Source organism: Taurulus bubalis (assembly GCF_910589615.1).
Source record: "Taurulus bubalis genome assembly, chromosome: 2".
NCBI lineage: Eukaryota > Metazoa > Chordata > Actinopteri > Perciformes > Cottidae > Taurulus > Taurulus bubalis.
The window spans coordinates 45015229-45033394 of NC_136590.1; the positions used below are offsets into that span (position 1 = coordinate 45015229).

At 44.4% G+C, this 18166-nt stretch overlaps 1 protein-coding gene across 1 annotated transcript; it reads left to right on the forward strand.

The window, feature by feature from the left end:
- Positions 1–4629: 4629 nt before the first annotated feature.
- Positions 4630–14417, forward strand: fam171a2b (family with sequence similarity 171 member A2b; the record flags this gene model as incomplete). The annotated part of the gene is made up of 8 exons (XM_079214310.1): positions 4630–4711; positions 8438–8665; positions 9606–9698; positions 10135–10293; positions 11383–11562; positions 11728–11841; positions 12686–12812; positions 12968–14417. The coding sequence occupies 8 exons, from the start codon at positions 4630–4632 to the stop codon at positions 14415–14417; spliced, it is 2433 nt and encodes an 810-aa protein (XP_079070436.1).
- Positions 14418–18166: the final 3749 nt, after the last annotated feature.

Below are 18166 nucleotides of genomic sequence, written 5' to 3' on the forward strand. Positions count from 1 at the left end.
AAGATGGATCCCATCAAACCGCTTCCAGGTGGAGCCTGGACCACATGACCTCCTGGACCACATGACCTCCTGGACCACAAGACCTCCTGGACCACATGACCTCCTGGACCACATGACCTCCTGGACCACAGGATCTCCTGGACCACATGACCTCCTGGACCACAAGACCTCCTGGACCACAGGACCTCCTGGACCACATGACCTCCTGGACCACAGGACCTCCTGGACCACATGACCTCCTGGACCACAGGACCTCCTGGACCACATGACCTCCTGGACCACATGACCTCCTGGACCACAGGACCTCCTGGACCACATGACCTCCTGGACCACAGGACCTCCTGGATCACATGACCTCCTGGACCACAGGACCTCCTGGACCACAAGACTTCCTGGACCACTTGACCTCCTGGACCATTTGACCTCCTGGACCACATGACCTCCTGGATCACATGACCTTCTGGATCACATGACCTCCTGGACCATTTGACCTCCTGGACCACATGACCTCCTGGATCACAAGACCTCCTGGACCATTTGACCTCCTGGACCACAAGACCTCCTGGACCATTTGACCTCCTGGACCACAAGACCTCCTGGACCACAAGACCTCCTGGACCATTTGACCTCCTGGACCATTTGACCTCCTGGACCACAAGACCTCCTGGACCATTTGACCTCCTGGACCACATGACCTCCTGGACCACAAGACCTCCTGGACCATTTGACCTCCTGGACCACAAGACCTCCTGGACCATTTGACCTCCTGTACCATTTGACCTCCTGGACCACAAGACCTCCTGGACCACATGACCTCCTGGACCACAAGACCTCCTGGACCATTTGACCTCCTGGACCATTTGACCTCCTGGACCACAAGACCTCCTGGACCATTTGACCTCCTGGACCACATGACCTCCTGGACCACAAGACCTCCTGGACCATTTGACCTCCGGGACCACTTGACCTCCTGGACCACAGGACCAGCTCCCATCATGAGACCTGAAACAGGACGAGCTGCAACAAACGGACCATAAGCAACTGAAGCATCGTCCACATGAGAGGAGAGAGAGGAGAGAGAGAAGAGAGGAGAGAGGAGAGGAGAGAGAGAAGAGAGAGCGGAGAGGAGAGAGAGAAGAGAGAGCGGAGAGGAGAGAGGAGAGGAGAGAGAGTCTCCTGGAGGAAGGAGATCCAGATCCAACATGGCCACCGGTCCAGAAACACGAACAAGAAGAGGGTCTTTGAGATGATTGGAGGCAAATCACTCAATGTGTAGGTGAACGCACATAGAAGGATTCAACAATGGATTTTTGATTTTATTTATAATTGAAAAGTATTTTTTCAAGGCACACCAAAATATTTAAAAAATATTAAAAAAATAAAAGATGATTTAAAAAATACATAAAAAAATATTTCAAATATATAAATATAAAGGTATATACAAATATATCATTATATATAAATGTTAACAAAATGCACATAACAAAAAAGAAAATAAAAATGTTCAAATAAGAAACAAACACCGTGTTTTCGTTCAGGAGAACGTGGTTCGCGTCCCAAATGAGACGAGAAGTCGATGTTGAATCGTTTGTCGCGTTACTTTCGTATTTAAGTAACGTAGCTTTCATCGTTATTTTCACCCAAACAACGACCTTTTCCTCAACCTAACTAAGTATTTCACGATCTTTTCCTCGACCTAACTAAGTATTTCACGATCTTTTCCTCAACCTAACTAAGTATTTCACGATCTTTTCCTCGACCTAACTAAGTATTTCATGATCTTTTCCTCAACCCAACTAAGTATTTCACGATCTTTTCCTCAACCTAACTAAGTATTTCACGATCTTTTCCTCAACCTAACTAAGTATTTCACGATCTTTTCCTCGACCTAACTAAGTATTTCACGATCTTTTCCTCAACCCAACTAAGTATTTCACGATCTTTTCCTCAACCTAATTAAGTATTTCACGATCTTTTCCTCAACCTAACTAAGTATTTCACGATCTTTTCCTCAACCTCAGTTGTTTGAAGACTGAAGTTCGTTTTGAACTTTTCATGTAACGAGCATATCTTGATACGTGTTGCTGGATTTCGTAAACGTACAACAAATGAGGAGTATAGCTTTAATTGCGTGAGGATACATTGAACCATTATAACTAAACATTAGCAGACTAGCATGTTAGCTTTGTTTCAGTTCAGCCTCACCGAGCTGCTATATAGCGTAGCTGCAGACTCATCTAGGAAACATTAAGCACGATGTGTTGCAAAAGCAAGTGTGGCCATAAATATATGATTTTATCTACATATTAATATGTAAATGCATTATAAATGCTAAAAAGGCGAGTTTAAAGTGCTTCAGTTCTGTGTTTGCGTTCAGCAACTCGGTCTCAAACTGGACGTCAGGCTGAGGAGCAGGAGAGGATTTCAGTTATGAATATGAAATACCAGGAACGATAAATCTGCAAACACCTCTTCATATTGCCAGGAATGAAATACCTACAGTATGACTTTTAATTAAAAAGCTAAACGATCGTAAATATGACGACCAGCTGCTGAAACCTGCAGCATGCAGGACTCGTCTCCTGAAGGAGGCGCAGGACTCGTCTCCTGAAGAAGGTCCAGGACTCGTCTCCTGAAGGAGGTTCAGGACTCGTCTCCTCAAGGAGGTTCAGGACTCGTCTCCTCAAGGAGGTCAGGACTCGTCTCCTGAAGGAGGTTCAGGACTCGTCTCCTCAAGGAGGTCAGGACTCGTCTCCTGAAGGAGGTTCAGGACTCGTCTCCTCAAGGAGGTCCAGGACTCGTCTAAAGGAGGTCCAGGACTCGTCTAAAGGAGGTCAGGACTCGTCTCCTGAAGAAGGTTCAGGACTCGTCTCCTGAAGGAGGTCCAGGACTCGTCTCCTCAAGGAGGTCAGGACTCGTCTCCTCAAGGAGGTCCAGGACTCGTCTCCTCAAGGAGGTCCAGGACTCGTCTCCTGAAGGAGGTCCAGAACTCGTCTCCTCAAGGAGGTTCAGAACTCGTCTCCTGAAGGAGGTCCAGGACTCGTCTCCTCAAGGAGGTCCAGGACTCGTCTCCTCAAGGAGGTCCAGGACTCGTCTCCTCAAGGAGGTCCAGGACTCGTCTCCTCAAGGAGGTTCAGGACTCGTCTCCTGAAGAAGATCCAGGACTCGTCTAAAGGAGGTCAGGACTCGTCTCCTGAAGGAGGTCCAGGACTCGACTCCTCGTTTAATCTACATATAATATATTTAGATAGATCATAGATCATGTTTATAAATGTATATATATATATATATATATATATATATATATATATATATATATATATATATATTATAAACATGATCTATCTATAATAAATTGTATATATATACATATATATATATATATGTTTATATAAATGAAATGAATAAGAAATATCAAAATTAGACTTCCCCATATTAAGTGATGAATGCATTAATGCATCAATAATTATAATAATTATTATGCAATAATACATATTGTTCTGAAATATAACATTCTACATTATGAGTACTTTTACTTTCCATCCATCCATCCATTATCAGCCGCTTATCCGGGGTCGGGTCGCGGTGGCAGCAGGTTCAGCAGGCCGACCCAGGCTTCCCTCTCACCCGCAACACTTTCCAGCTCATTCTGGGGGATCCCGAGGCGTTCCAAGGCCAGCCGGGAGATATAATCCCTCCAGCGTGTCCTCGGTCTTCCCCGGGGTCTCCTACCAGTTGGACGTGCCTGGAAAACCTCTAATGGGAGGCGTCCAGGAGGCATCCTGACTAGATGCCCGAACCACCTCAGCTGACTCCTTTCGACACGAAGGAGCAGCGACTCGACTCCAAGCTCCCTCCTGATGTCCGAGCTCCTTACCCTATCTCTAAGGGTGAGCCCGGCCACCCTGCGGAGGAAGCTCATTTCGGCCGCTTGTATCCGAGATCTCGTTCTTTCGGTCACGACCCAGAGTTCGTGACCATAGGTGAGGGTTGGAACATAGACCGACCAGTAAATGGAGAGCTTCGCCTTCCGGCTCAGCTCCCTCTTCACCAGGACGGACCGGTACAGCGCCTGTTTCACTGCTGCAGCCGCACCGATCCGCCTGTCGATCTCCCGCTCCACCTTACCCTCACTCGTGAACAAGACCCCGAGATACTTAAACTCCTTCGCTTGGGGTAGGGAGTTTGTCCCCACTTTTTGTGGCTTCAAAAACATAACTAGTTTGTGTTCACTTTTACTTTTAGTACTTTAAATATATTTTGATGCTAATAGTTGCACTTTATTTTTTTTAATTCTTTTTTTATTATTATTATCCTTTTTCAGTTTTTCTGTTATAAACGTTTAATAAATCAGTATTCTGCGCGTGTCGTGACGTCACGTCGGGCTGTTCCGAGGGCGCTCGGCAGAGGGAACCGGCGCGCGCTCCTCGTCCTCGTCCTCCTCTTCCTCCTCTTCCTCCTCTCCAGCCTCAGACAACACAAACAAGGCGAAGCCTCACAGACAGGCGGCGGCGTCTCTTTCTCGAGTGAAGGCCGCGAGGCTGCTGCTGCTGCGGGAGGAAGGAAGGAAGCGAGGGAAGGAAGCGAGGGGGCATGGACGAGCGGCCACGAGAGATGTAGTTTGCAAGGATGCCGGCCAGCTACATCTCTCGCTTGCTCCTCTTCGTCTCGATCTGCGCCGCCAAATCTCTTCCAGACCCGGGAGCAGTCGGTAAGCTGTCCGGGGAGAGAGGGGTGAGGAGGGAGGGGTGAGGAGAGAGGGAGTGAGAGAGGAGTGAGAGAGGAGTGAGAGGGAGTGAGAGGGAGTGAGAGGGAGTGCAGCACAATGAAGGAGATGGGAGTGGTTGCATTCCTTTATTTCTTAACGGCTTTTGTCGACACAAAATATCGAATGCTCTGCAGCGCCGATGTGATACAATGTAGCGCGCGAGAGAGGAGGGTGTGTGTGTGTGTGTGTGTGTGTGTGTGTAAGGGGGGGGGGGCTGTTATTTCAGATGTGTCGATTCTTTAGTATCGATGAGGTGACGTCACACATTCGCGTGTTAATGCTTTTTAGGCTCAAATGTGTGTGAAGGGCCTTTTTCTCTTCACGCGCACGCGCCCGAGTGTCGGATCCAGCTCTGCACAACAATGGATGCAACACAAAAAAAGAGAAGATGAAGATGAAGATGTGTTAAACCTGCAGACACGTTTTGTGTCTTCAAATATATATTTTTTATGAATCCATTTTGCATGAATACAAATGCACGTGCGCGTGGATGCAGCTGTTGTTTATCATCATGAAGGACATTACGTAATGACTTTCTATTATTCATGCTTCAAGCTATTTGGAGCTGCATGGACATATACAGGCAGACAGGGACTGTAACGCAGTACATGTACTTGTGTACTTGTACCTGTGTACTTGTACCACATTTCATAAACGCATCATCGGCTGACAAAATACTGCACGATGCACAGCAGTTCAGATATTGTGTACTGGACTGTGTACTCGTAACGGAGTATCTTTACATCGCAGTATTCCTTAAACTGCATCTGTAGTAGCTTTTAAAATGTGTTTTTGTTGTTAAAGATGAAACTACAACCTAACTATCAACATCAACATGCTGCTAAAGCATTATTAATAAATGACACATAATAATAATAAAGAAAAAGGTCCGTGCTTTTATTTTTGATGCTCGTAGTACATGTAGCTGTTAAAGTACTTAAAGTACTTCTCCTGTAAACGCAGTATTTCTGTCCTTTGTTTGCCCGTTAGAATGTAATCTAGAGGACATTAGAGAGGTTTTGCTCCCGGCTGATGACATCGTCAGTTAATTGAAGCCTGGGAGGTGTTTCTGCTGCGCTGCAGCGACTCCAAGACGTCGCCAAGCAATTATCGCCCGAAGGAATCTGCAGTTCAGCTCCACGGCGTCTGATGATTGATCGGTCAATCAGCAGAGAAATCAATCGGCATCTATTCTGATGATCAATCCATCGTTTAAGTTGTTTGTTTTTCTTTCACAAGCGAGGATAAAAAATCCAGTTCTCCATCTCGTCAGATGTGAAGAACTGCAGCTTTGAAAGCAGTGTTAAAGCTGCATTCTCTCTCCTGACTCCTCTGGTTGTATAGAAGCCTATGCTTCATGTGTTAAAGCTGCATTCTCTCTCCTGACTCCTCTGGTTGTATAGAAGTCTATGCTTCATGTGTTAAAGCTGCATTCTCTCTCCTGACTCCTCTGGTTGTATAGAAGTCTATGCTTCATGTGTTAAAGCTGCATTCTCTCTCCTGACTCCTCTGGTTGTATAGAAGTCTATGCTTCATGTGTTAAAGCTGCATTCTCTCTTCTGACCACCAGGGGGCGACTCCTCTGGTTGTATAGAAGTATGTGCTTCATGTGTTAAAGCTGCATTCTCTCTCCTGACCACCAGGGGGCGACTCCTATGGTTGTATAGAAGTCTATGCTTCATGTATTAAAGCTGCATTCTCTCTCCTGACCACCAGGGGGCGACTCCTTTGGTTGTTTAGAAGTCTATGCTTTATGTGTTAAAGCTGCATTCTTTCTCCTGACCACCAGGGGGTGACTCCTCTGGTTGTATAGAAGTCTATATAAGTGACTCTACTTCTCTTGATTTATTCCCTCAGTAAACATTGTAAACATGAGTTTATGTCTCAATCTCTAGTTTCAAGTCTTCTTCAATACAGCACGATGTTCATTTAGTAAATTATGGTCATGTAGAGTCAAACAGACCATAAAGCAGGGGCTGCTTTAGGGGCGGGGCTACAAGGTGATTGACAGGTCGTTAAGGCGTTGGTTGTGTTTTCATCTAAACTTTAACTCTTTCTGCGTTTTCACGTCATGAAAGTTAATTGCACAGTGTTCGATTAGCTCCGCCCTCTCGTGTCACTTCTGGCTGTCAAAAAAACAAGATGGCGACGGGCCAAAAGCCAAAGTCGTGGCTTAAAACCAACGGGTCACGGTGACTATGTCCACTTCTTATTCACAGCAACGATTCACAGAGACGATGAAATAAATCACCCGCTTGGTGGACTGAGAGGTGGAGGCGCTGGTCTTCACGTTCTCGGGACTCGTCTTCGCCCGAAGGCGAGTTTAAACTTCGTCTCTCTGAGACTCGAGTCTCTTGATGTGACGCTCAGTGTTTCTGTCAATGGAGCTGCTTCAAGCCCAGATTGAGGAAATCCTCTCCACACACTCACAAGGGAGCCTTTATTGACCCAATTATGGTAATGAGGGACAGCATTGATATACACACACACACACACACACACACACACACACACACACACACACACACACACACACACACACACACACACACGGATGCTGTTTATGATGCGAGTCCATTCCTGAGGGTTAAGATGGCCGCTCGTCGCTTCAGAGTCCGAGCCAGCTTTTTTTGGAGAGTCAGCTTGTATCCATGGAAACCCCCCCCACCCCCCATGGGGTGACCCACATCCCCGCTTGTCCACCAAGACGGGAAACAAAATGTTCTGGGGCTGGAGGACTTCCTGTATCAATGTCCTGATAATCCACTGAGGGATTAGTCTGCAGTGGAGGGTCATCATGGGTTCACGATCCAACAGGAAGTCACTTCTTGTGGTGCCTAAAGTCTTGAGAACCTGATGGTCAAAGCCATTATATTTATATATAATGAATATTATATTTTATTGTATATATATTAAAATATATGTTAAATATATTAACATATATTTTAATAATAATAAAATATTGTATGTACATATTTTAATTTATTATGTATATATATATTAAAATATATATTTTCGATATAATAAAATACAAATATTTGATTATATATATATATATATATATATAATCAAATATTGTATATACATATTTTTAGTTATTACCTATATATTCAAATATATATTTAGATATTTTTGATATAATAAAATACAAATATTTTATTATATATATGTTTTTTTTATATATATATATATATATATATATATATATATATATATATATATATATATATATATATATATATATATATATTTAGTGGCAGAGATATATATATATATACACACACACACACACAGAGTCCCTGGTCTGTCAGCTGCTGGCTGTTTCAAGGTCACTTTAGTTAAATCGCTGCGTGATGAATGTGTTCCTGTAAAGCAGCGAAGAGGGACTCCATCTATTGAGCCTCATTTGGGGGTAATTACTGCTTTAATACTACCTTATTATCTGACTGCACCAAGTTTTTTTCCACTCACTTTCTGATTGAATGCAATGTAAATTTGTTTACTGTGAAAGATTTTACCCAAAGAAAATACTTTAATTTTAGTGTATTATAAGGGAAACAGAATGTTTCAGAAGGGTTTTACTGACGCGGCTCCTCTGATTGGTTCATCCCTCAGTGCTTCAGCTCTATGTAACTTTAACACTTGTGTCTTTATGTTTTTTTCCCCCAGAGGTGCAAATTAAAATCCAGGTGTTCGACAACAGCGACCTGTCTCCGCTGGCGGACGCTCAGGTGGAAGTCCACGGGAACCAGAGCGTGCTGGCGTCCAGCCGGGCCGGCAGCGACGGCGTCCTGCGGGTCAGCTTCCTGTACCGCACGGGGAGCTGGGTCATCATCACGGCCTCCAAGCCCGACTACGTCACCAACTCCGTGCCCTGGCACTCCAGCCGCATCCCGCGTACGTTCATTCATTCATTCGTTGGCCGTTTATTCGAGAGCATTTCCTCTATCTGATGAAATCTGCCTCACAACAGGATGCAGTCAGCTCATTGGCCGACAGTGCAGCGATTGTCTCTCATCAAACAGTCTGCAGGGCTTTAGGAATCTTAAATGAAATGTTTCTATCTGTGACTGCAGGCTGTAGGAGACGTTATACAGCTGTACACTGAGAGCGAGGCTGTTGTCTTCTGATTTGAACTCTTCTGTGTTTTAGTCAGCAGCAGAAAACAATGTCATAGTTTATTCTTGCTAAACTTTTAATTAATGATTTATTGTTTTCTGCTGCGTATCCAGGTCACCTCCATCTGACTAATTATATCATCAGAGATTATTGTAATATACGGCTGGGAAGTATTTTATTTATTTTAAATTATATATTTTATTTATTTTAAATTTTATTTATTTAAATTAGATATTTTATTTATTTTTAATTATATATTTTATTTATATTTATATTATTTATATTTGACTTTACTTATTTTGCTCTAATTGTTTTATTTTACATTTATTTATAAAATTTATTTCATCATGTCGGGAATAAGTTCCTCTAACATTTTATTTTATTTATTTTAAATTATTTGTTTTATTTGTTTTATTTATATTATTTATATTTTACTTTAGTTATTTTGCTCTAATTATTTTATTTTATTAATGTATACATTTATTTCATCATGTTGGGAATAAGTTCCTCTAACATTTTCTTTTCTAACACGTTTGACTTCCTTCAAACTAAAACCAACAAAGATATATATTTTTTAACTGTTCAACTCAACGACATGCTCCAGTTCCACTTTATTATCTATTAATTGAAGTCACATATTTAAGTTGAGAAAACTCAAGGTATGAAAGATAGATTATGGTAAAGAATCTTCTTTTAAGCGTCTCTTCCTGTCCTGTAGTTTACGCCTCAGTCAGCCTGTACCTGCTGGTGCAGAGACCAGGAACCCTCATCCTGTACGATGACGTCCTGCAGGTGTTGTCCGGCTCTCCAGGTAAGCAAACACACTTCCCTCTGAAGGAAAACCAGAATATCTCTGATCATAAGTCATGCGCTCATGATGATCCGCTCAGTGCAACGAGTCCAGCGTTTAAAAACACATTTTCTTGAGGCTGTCGTAACGCTGGTCCTATTCCTGGAGTCTCGGTCGAGCCGCTCTGACCCGTCAACAGTTCCCCTGTCGTCACGTCTTAAATGAGTTCGTCTCCAGCAGAGAGGACACGCCCCCTCCTCATCCCCCTCCCCCCCTCCCCCTCCTCCACTGACTCTGCATAACATTTGGATGACCCTGTGTTATTTGCTGCTGCTGTCGCCAGGGCGACCGCAGCAGCACAGTCTTTATTCCTTTATTAATGTTTCACAAACAGCAGCTCATGTGACGCGCTCTGAGGGACATGAGTTCCTTCACAGACGCTTCTCTCCCTCCTCAGGAGCTCGTCACCAGCCGCTGGTGCAGCTGCAGAGGAAGTCGCTGCAGCTGCCGCCCGGCGCCAACGGCACGGCGCTGTCGGCCACGCTGACCACGGCGAGGACGCAGTACGAGATCGGAGGCTTCCCCTTCCTGCTGGGCCAGGAGACCAACAGCTCGGGTGGGTGTGGGGCGTCCCGCTCTGTGGGGCGTCCCGCTCTGTGGGGCGTCCCGCTCTGTGGGGCGTTCCGCTCTGTGCGGCGCGACAGTTCTGTTAAAGGGGAATCTTTATCTTCATGTATGCATGTATATGTGTATTTTAGATTAATAGTGAGCCTCCAGCTTTTTATCAACATCTCCCTGAAACAGTTTTAACGCATTCATTATGTTATTATTGTGTTTTAGATGCAGGTGTAAAATGTAGTCCGTTATAAAAAAAATATTTTCAATATATTTAAAGGATGCATTTTTATATATATATATATATATATATATATATATATATATATATATATATATATATATATATATACATATATATATATACATATATATATATGTATATATATATATGTATATATATATATATATATATAAAATCTTAATACTTTTTCTTTTATAGATATCTTTTAATGTAACATTTTTATTAAGACAAATTATGTATATTTAAAGGGTGCATTTATATATATATATATATATATATTTTCTTTTTTATTCTTTATATATATATATTAAAATATATATTATTTTTAATACATATTTTTCATTAAGAAAAACTAGATATTTATATATATTTAAAGGGTGCATTTATTTATATACTTTTTTTCTAATTAAAAAGATATATTTGAAATATAAAATATACATACAGTATATATTTTTTATATATATTTTTAATTAAGAAAAACTAATATATTTTTATATATTTATTTAAAGGCTGCATTTTTATAAATACATATATATTTTAAATTTTTGGTGTTAAAAATATCTTTCAACTGTTAAGTGAGGGATCCTTGTCAAAAATGGATTCATGGAGAAATAAAATGAAATAAAATCACATTTTAAAATATTTTAATACAGTCTGAAATCATCCGCTGCTACCTAGTGCACTAAGTTCACATTTGATGTAACATTACAGTCATGACTGTACTATAGAGGCAAAATACTGTGTTTATGAATATTACAATCAGTGTCGTAGCCTCAAACGCGCTGAACCATCCAGTCGTATCTGAAGACGTTCCGCATGCGTAAAGGACCTGACCTCTCCTCTCAGGTGCAGAAACCGGCTGGACGGACCTGTCGGCGCTGGCCGTGTTCAGCGTTCAGCTCCTCGACAAAGACGGCGCCGTGATCCCCGTCTCCGACACGATCCACGTCTCCGTGCCGCTGCCGTCCGACACCCGCAACCGGATGGCCACCAGCGTGCCTGCTTGGCTGTATCAGCCTAAGACGGGTGAGCGTGACGTCACTGTGTGACGTCACTGTGTGACGTCACTGTGTGATGTCACTGTGTGATGTCACTGTGTGACGTCACTGTGTGATGTCACTGTGTGATGTCACTGCGTGTTCCTCTGTCTGCTCGTGGGACACCTGGTGGTAACGATGTGTGTTTGTGCAGGGCTGTGGGTTCGCAGCGGGACGGGCTACATCAAGAAGGACGGCCAGCAGTTTGTGTGGAACGTCGTGGTTCCTCAGATGGGGTACTGGCTGGCTGCGTTCCCGTCGTCTTCAGGTACCCAAACTCCTCTTCACCCGTTCTTCACCTGCAGTGTTGCTGCTCTGTGCTGCAGATGCTCCTGAAGGTTCTATGTTGTTGTGTGTTTAGAGAAGTCCGTTAGCATTGACACTGGGAAGTTTTTAATCTGGTGATGAAGAGCGCTGCGAGGATGATGCCATTTTGTAGACAACAGGAAGTTAGCGTCACACTGGTTCTCTCCACGAAAAGCCCAGAAAGCGGGTTTTTTTCATTGGATTTTTGATTATTGCAGAATTTAAGATCTAAACGTTTAGGATTCTTACGTTAGCGGCTAAAAAGGAACTCCACCACGGTCACATGACTTCACGTCTCCTCCACTGAGCTGAAGGAGGACTCGAGTCCTAGTGAGGACGCTTAGTCGTCTCCTTTAGACTCTTTAAGACCCACCAGTGGGGCGTTCACTGACCCGTTTTATATATCTGACAACTAAACGTTAGAATCTCTGCAGCTCGTGTTGAACACATTATTTCAAACAGCTAACCAAAAACACATACAAAATGTATTTAAAAAACACTATGAAATCTAGACGAGGCAACAGGAAGTGAACAAATCTAAATGTTTGCATCACTACTCTCAAAAAACATCACAAATTTGAAACGTTGTTTATTCTCAAAACAGGCTGGGGATTTTGTCATTCAATCAACGCCGAATAAATCCTTTTCCTCGAAGCCACAGAGCTCAATGATTCCCACTAGAGCACCAAATGTGTATTCATCCGCCGCTGGAAATAGTCCCCAAACAAATGCCCCATATCCCTGTTAGTTTGAGGAAAGGACGAACACAACGAGTGATTCTGAGGCGCCCATGCGTTGTGTTGCAGGATTGGATCTGTCTCATCCGGGCCTGCGGGACATCACCACCTACCACACCCTGTTCCTGCTCTCCATCCTGGCCTCGCTGGCCCTGCTGGTGCTCATCCTGCTCTGCGTGCTGCTCTACTACTGCAGGTGTGGGGAGCGTAGGCGCAGGTCTCACACTTTAGGTTTCTATAAATGAATCAAGCAAAACAAAATGACACTGTGACTCTTGTAATGATCCCCAGCGGGTTCCGGGTGCTTCTTTCCTCTCTGACCGTCAGTGTGTGTGTTTTTACATTTTTCAGGCGGAAGTGTTTAAAGCCTCGTCGCCAGCAAGGGAAACCCCACACGGCCAATCTGAACGGGGCCAAGCGAGACCAGGGCACGTCCACCTCGCGCCTGAACCTGATCTGCGGGGGCCACGTCGAGTCCGGCCCCGCCAACGACAAATCCGACATGTCCCCGTCTCGGGACTACCAGAGCTCCCGGGAGGACCTGACCAAGCACGTCCCGGCTCACATGCTGCGGCACGCCAAGGGGAAGAACGCGTCGGGCCCTCGCGGCGAGAGCTTCCCCATGAAGGTGACGCGGGCCACGGAGACCAACAACCTGGACAACCCTCTGCTGCACGAAGACTACGGCCGGAGCTACAGCCCCATGGAGGGCAAGGAGTCCGAGTACCACCGGCACCACAACAACGCCAACGACAACCGGGGGTACGCCTCGAACCCGCCGTCCCCGCCGCGCTTCCAGTGCTACGTGCCCAACCAGACGGACAAACCGCCCGAGTATTCGGCCGCGGCCGCCGACAGCCTGGCCAGACCCACCTCCCTCAACACCCAGGCGGGTCAGATCATCTTCTGCAGCTCCATTGACCAGATGAAGGAGAACATGTACCGCAGCATGGTGCCCACCTTGGTGATCCCGGCCCACTACATGCGCCTGCCCTCCGAGTTCTCCAAAGACGGCAAGGACCAGAAGGACCAAGATAAAGACGGCGCCCAGATGGGCGGAGGCCAGCACCACCACTCCCAGAAACAAGGGGACGACTCCGATGACCCGAGCTGGGCGTCCGACTCCTCGGGCGGACCCATGACCATCCCGGTGCTCTTCAACGACTCCACCATGGCTCAGATGAGCGGGGAGCTGCAAGCGCTGACGGAGAAGAAGCTCCTGGAGCTGGGCGTCAAGCAGCACCCGAGGGCGTGGTTCATCTCCCTAGATGGACGCAACAACGCTCACGTGCGCCACTCCTACATCGATGCCGGGAATGATCTCAGCGGCGGCGGATTCTTGGGTGGCCCCAGCGGCGCTGGCCGAGACGTCAACCTGGAGCCGCCTCTGGAGGGCCAGGAACGCAAATCGGGAATTAACCGGAAGGGAAAGGACGAGCGCTGGGGGACGGGCGGGCGGAAGGGCCTCGGCGTCGGCACCGGCGGCCTCGGCGGAGGGAAGTGCTACTCCAAGCTGGCGTACCCCGACCACAGCGAGCCCGGCGGCAGCGAGGGCCGCCCGGTCTCCCCCGAGGAGAACTCCCTCACCCCTCTGCTGGACGAGGGCCCCTCCTCCCGGGGGTCCACCGTCCCGCGGAGGGGACGCAGCCGCGTCAACAGCAGCCGCAGCAGCAATGGAGACAACCGCCGCGACTCCATGACCAGCCCCGACGACGACCCCGACGACAAGGACGAGAACAAGAAGAGCCCCTGGCAGAAGATCGAAGACCGGCCGCTCATGGTCTTCCACCCCAGGAAGTGAGCCGTTCCAGACCTGCTGGAAACACGACTTCTTCACGATCTTCTCAACGCGGGAGGGGGGGATCTTTCCACGACGAACACGATAAGCACAACCACGCGTCACCGGTTCACATTTAGGTCGTCGTCTTGACCTTCTGTGTTTCTGGCGAGGTGCTTCTTTGCACTTTCTGATTCCTCTCGTGGTCTCACCGTGCGTCGCTGTCCCTCGTATCCAATCACCACCGAAACCATCGTCTGAGCCATTGCATACACACTGACTGTGGAAATAGCCATTTTATAATATTACAATATAAGAGCGAAGCACTTACTGATCATTTGATAGTTGATTGATACCAAGCATTTGGAAGTGGATGACTTTTATGTTTTTTTAATGGGATTGATGGGCGGCTTAGATTTCCTTCCCCGGACTTAAAACTCACCGCCTCACGTAGACGGTAGAAAACGTGAGGCGGTGTTTCCTCGACTCCTGAAACCACCACTAAATGAAGTTTTCTTTCCCAAAGCTTGAATATGTTGGGAACCTCTCGGTCGTATTGATTATTTTTTTCCTCGTGAATGGACGATGCGATCCTTCAGGGACGCACTTCCTCCCGCGTTCCCAATACTTCATCGGATCGTAATCGTTTGATTTCATGATTCTTTCCTCCGTCACCGATTTATTGCCAAAACGTAGACTTTCTGCCTTCTTTTTTCTTCTCGATTTTCTGTCGTGTAAATAGATTCCCAGACGGTTTTGAAGGATAATTTGTATTTCTTTGGGGTTTAGAAAGGTTTTTTCGCATGCATATGAATGTATGAAATAAACAGAAGGCACCCAAGGGCCCCCCACAGTTCTCCTGCGTAGACGACGACGCCCTCTAATTGCCAAGAAAACATGGGAAAGCCCAACCAGCCACAGCACCACTTGACTTGAAGACGTCCCCGTTTAATATTCCACTGAGATCCACGGGGTTGTTGGACCACGTCCCTCCTGTAAGTGCCTTCTTTCACACGGGGTCGAGTGAGAGGCATGCAGGGCCATCTTCAACACGCAGCCAGGCGTCACCGGCACCAATAAGCACACACTGCATTGTGGCAACAACAACAACAACAATAACAACAACAACAACAACAGCGCGTCTCTCTGGGCCTGCCAAAATAAAATAAAAAATGTTACGTCCTTTAATATCTTCGTTTTATTGTATCTATCCTCTTTTTCACTCAACTTGTAAATGTACGATGAACTATATGAGATTTTACGGTGTAAAGATGTGCATGTAACATGTAGAATAGGTGTTTTTAATGATTTTTATTTTGTATTGTTGATCAGGATGTTTGGCACAAAAAAGAAGAAGCGATTGCTGAGACGCATTGAATCGTGTTGCCAAAATGAACTGTTCCAAGAAGATACACTGAATTTTCCCGTAATCCAGCTCTTAACGAAATTCACTTCCGGTCGTAAATGTTTACAACGACATCACGCTGACCAACAAAAACGCTCCTCACCACTGGTTCCCAGCATCACCACTGGTTCCCAGCATCACCACTGGTTCCCAGCATCACCACTGCCTGATGTGCATCAACTGTGAACTGTGAACGCCGCCGCGTCATCGAGCTTTGATGGTTTTGATGGTTTTGCTGGTTTTGAAGCGGTGGCTGTGTAGAAGTCGCTGCCCGTATCCTACCAGACAAACTGAAGATGTGATGTGAAAGTCTGAAGAATCGATTCCTACTGAACTGTCGCGTCCACTGCTGTAAATGTACGTTTTATTTTTGGGGACCAGATATTGAATTATTATTATTATCATCAACATGAGTTGTGCAATTGTGGCTTTCCCTGCTTTGTTTCTGTTTGACGTGAGAGAACCTGTTTTTTTTGTTTTTTTTGTGAACTTGTGTGTTTCGGACGGAACTGAATCCCGGAGAGTACACATGAAAACACGTTTTGGGGAGTTTTGATAGTACAAGTACACGCGAGGGCGGAGCTGTGGGCCTTCATCCTGCGCAGTAGATCGTTTGCTTCATAAACCTGGTCAGCTGTTTGTAAACTGTAAGTTGATTCTTTCTGTACATGAGACTAAATAGAAATAAATTTGTTCCCACGGTCAGTCGGCGTTTGTGGTTTTATTTTGATTTCTGAAATCAATGAAAATACAAAATAGCACAACAGCTGAGATGGACCATTTATGAGAAATTTTACCTTTTATTTTGTATATATTTAATATACTTCACCCATGGAGATCAATAAAGTTTCATTTGTGTGTAATTTCTGGAAATAAACTAAAGTTATCATACATGTGAAGTAAAAAGTGCAATATTTACTTCTGAGATGTAGTAGAAGTATAAATAATCAGAAAAAAGGAAAGACGCAAATAAAATACAAGTACATTGAAAGTCCAGTACTCGGGTAAATGTACTTTGGTGTATTTCTTTAACTTTGATGCATGATAAAGCAGAAAACATTCAGACCACGTGACGAGCCACCGCGTACTGGCCCTTTAAGGCCAGACCTGCAGAGTCACGTGAGCGCGCGTGTGTCATGTGACCCTTTAAGAGCGAGCAGCTTCGGTCCTTTGTGCTCTGAATGTTTGTGAAGCCGCTAAGACGTTCGACATTTTGGACTTTTCCTGTTCTGTTGCACCAGATTTACCAGGTGAGAGAAAAAAAAACTCTTCCGGGTTGCTTCGCTGGCTGAAAGCCATTCAAACCGGTTAGCTCTGTCGTTAGCCACATGCTAACCGGTGACGGTGCTAGCTCGAGGTTTTCAGGTACTTTTAGGGAGAAATACCTGGTGGCAACATTGTATAAGTACTTCGTTTGATGTATTTAAACACAGTACTGTGGTGTTTCTGTTGAGAGGAGATGCTGACCAGAGCTGCTCGTTAATATCAGCTCAACTCGAGCTGTCACCTACTAGTTATGGTAAATATATTTAATACATTTAATACTAATATATCAGCTGCAGGGGTGGATACTTTGGGGCATTTACTTAAATACTGTACTTCACTCGAGTGTTTTTAATTTTCTGTATATTTTATCTTTAATTTTACACAGAAAGATATTTGTGTTTTTAACTGCATAACATTGAAAGACATCATTACTTTGATTTACTTAATTACTGCATTGAGAGGCGTGTCGTCTGTTTTCTTTTCACCACATCAGCAAACACATTTATATTAAGTTAACTGATCTGAGCAGACCTCTTAATTACTCCTTTAATGCTAAATAACTTTATTTTCTTGAATTGTGATTTTTGTTTTGTTTAGACCTTCTTTTTAAAACCCACAAGCAGTTTTTATATATAACTTATTTAACATATTTTACAGACTCCACACTTTAGAGCTGCAATGAGTAGTTAATAAATTAGTCAATAAATTAATCAACAATAAAACAAGAACCGGCAACTAATTTAGTATTTAATTAATTGTTAACACTTATCAAGTAAACAAACATTGAACCTGTGTGTGTGTGTGTGTGTGTGTGTGTGTGTGTGTGTGTGTGTGTGTGTGTGTGTGTATTTAATATATATATATTTTAACTTTTACGCTTGGATTGTTGATATTGTCTAATAAATTGTAATTGCAGATTTGAATTTACTTTTTTTTTAAATTTGTTTTACTAAACAATTAGAAAATATCTTGCAGACCCAAAACAAATATTAGTTTCAGCACTAAACTCGTCAAATAAAACTATAGTAAACCAAATATGTTATAGTGACTTTTGGCATTGTAGAGCAGTTAAGGGATATGAAATGTTAAAGATATGAATGCA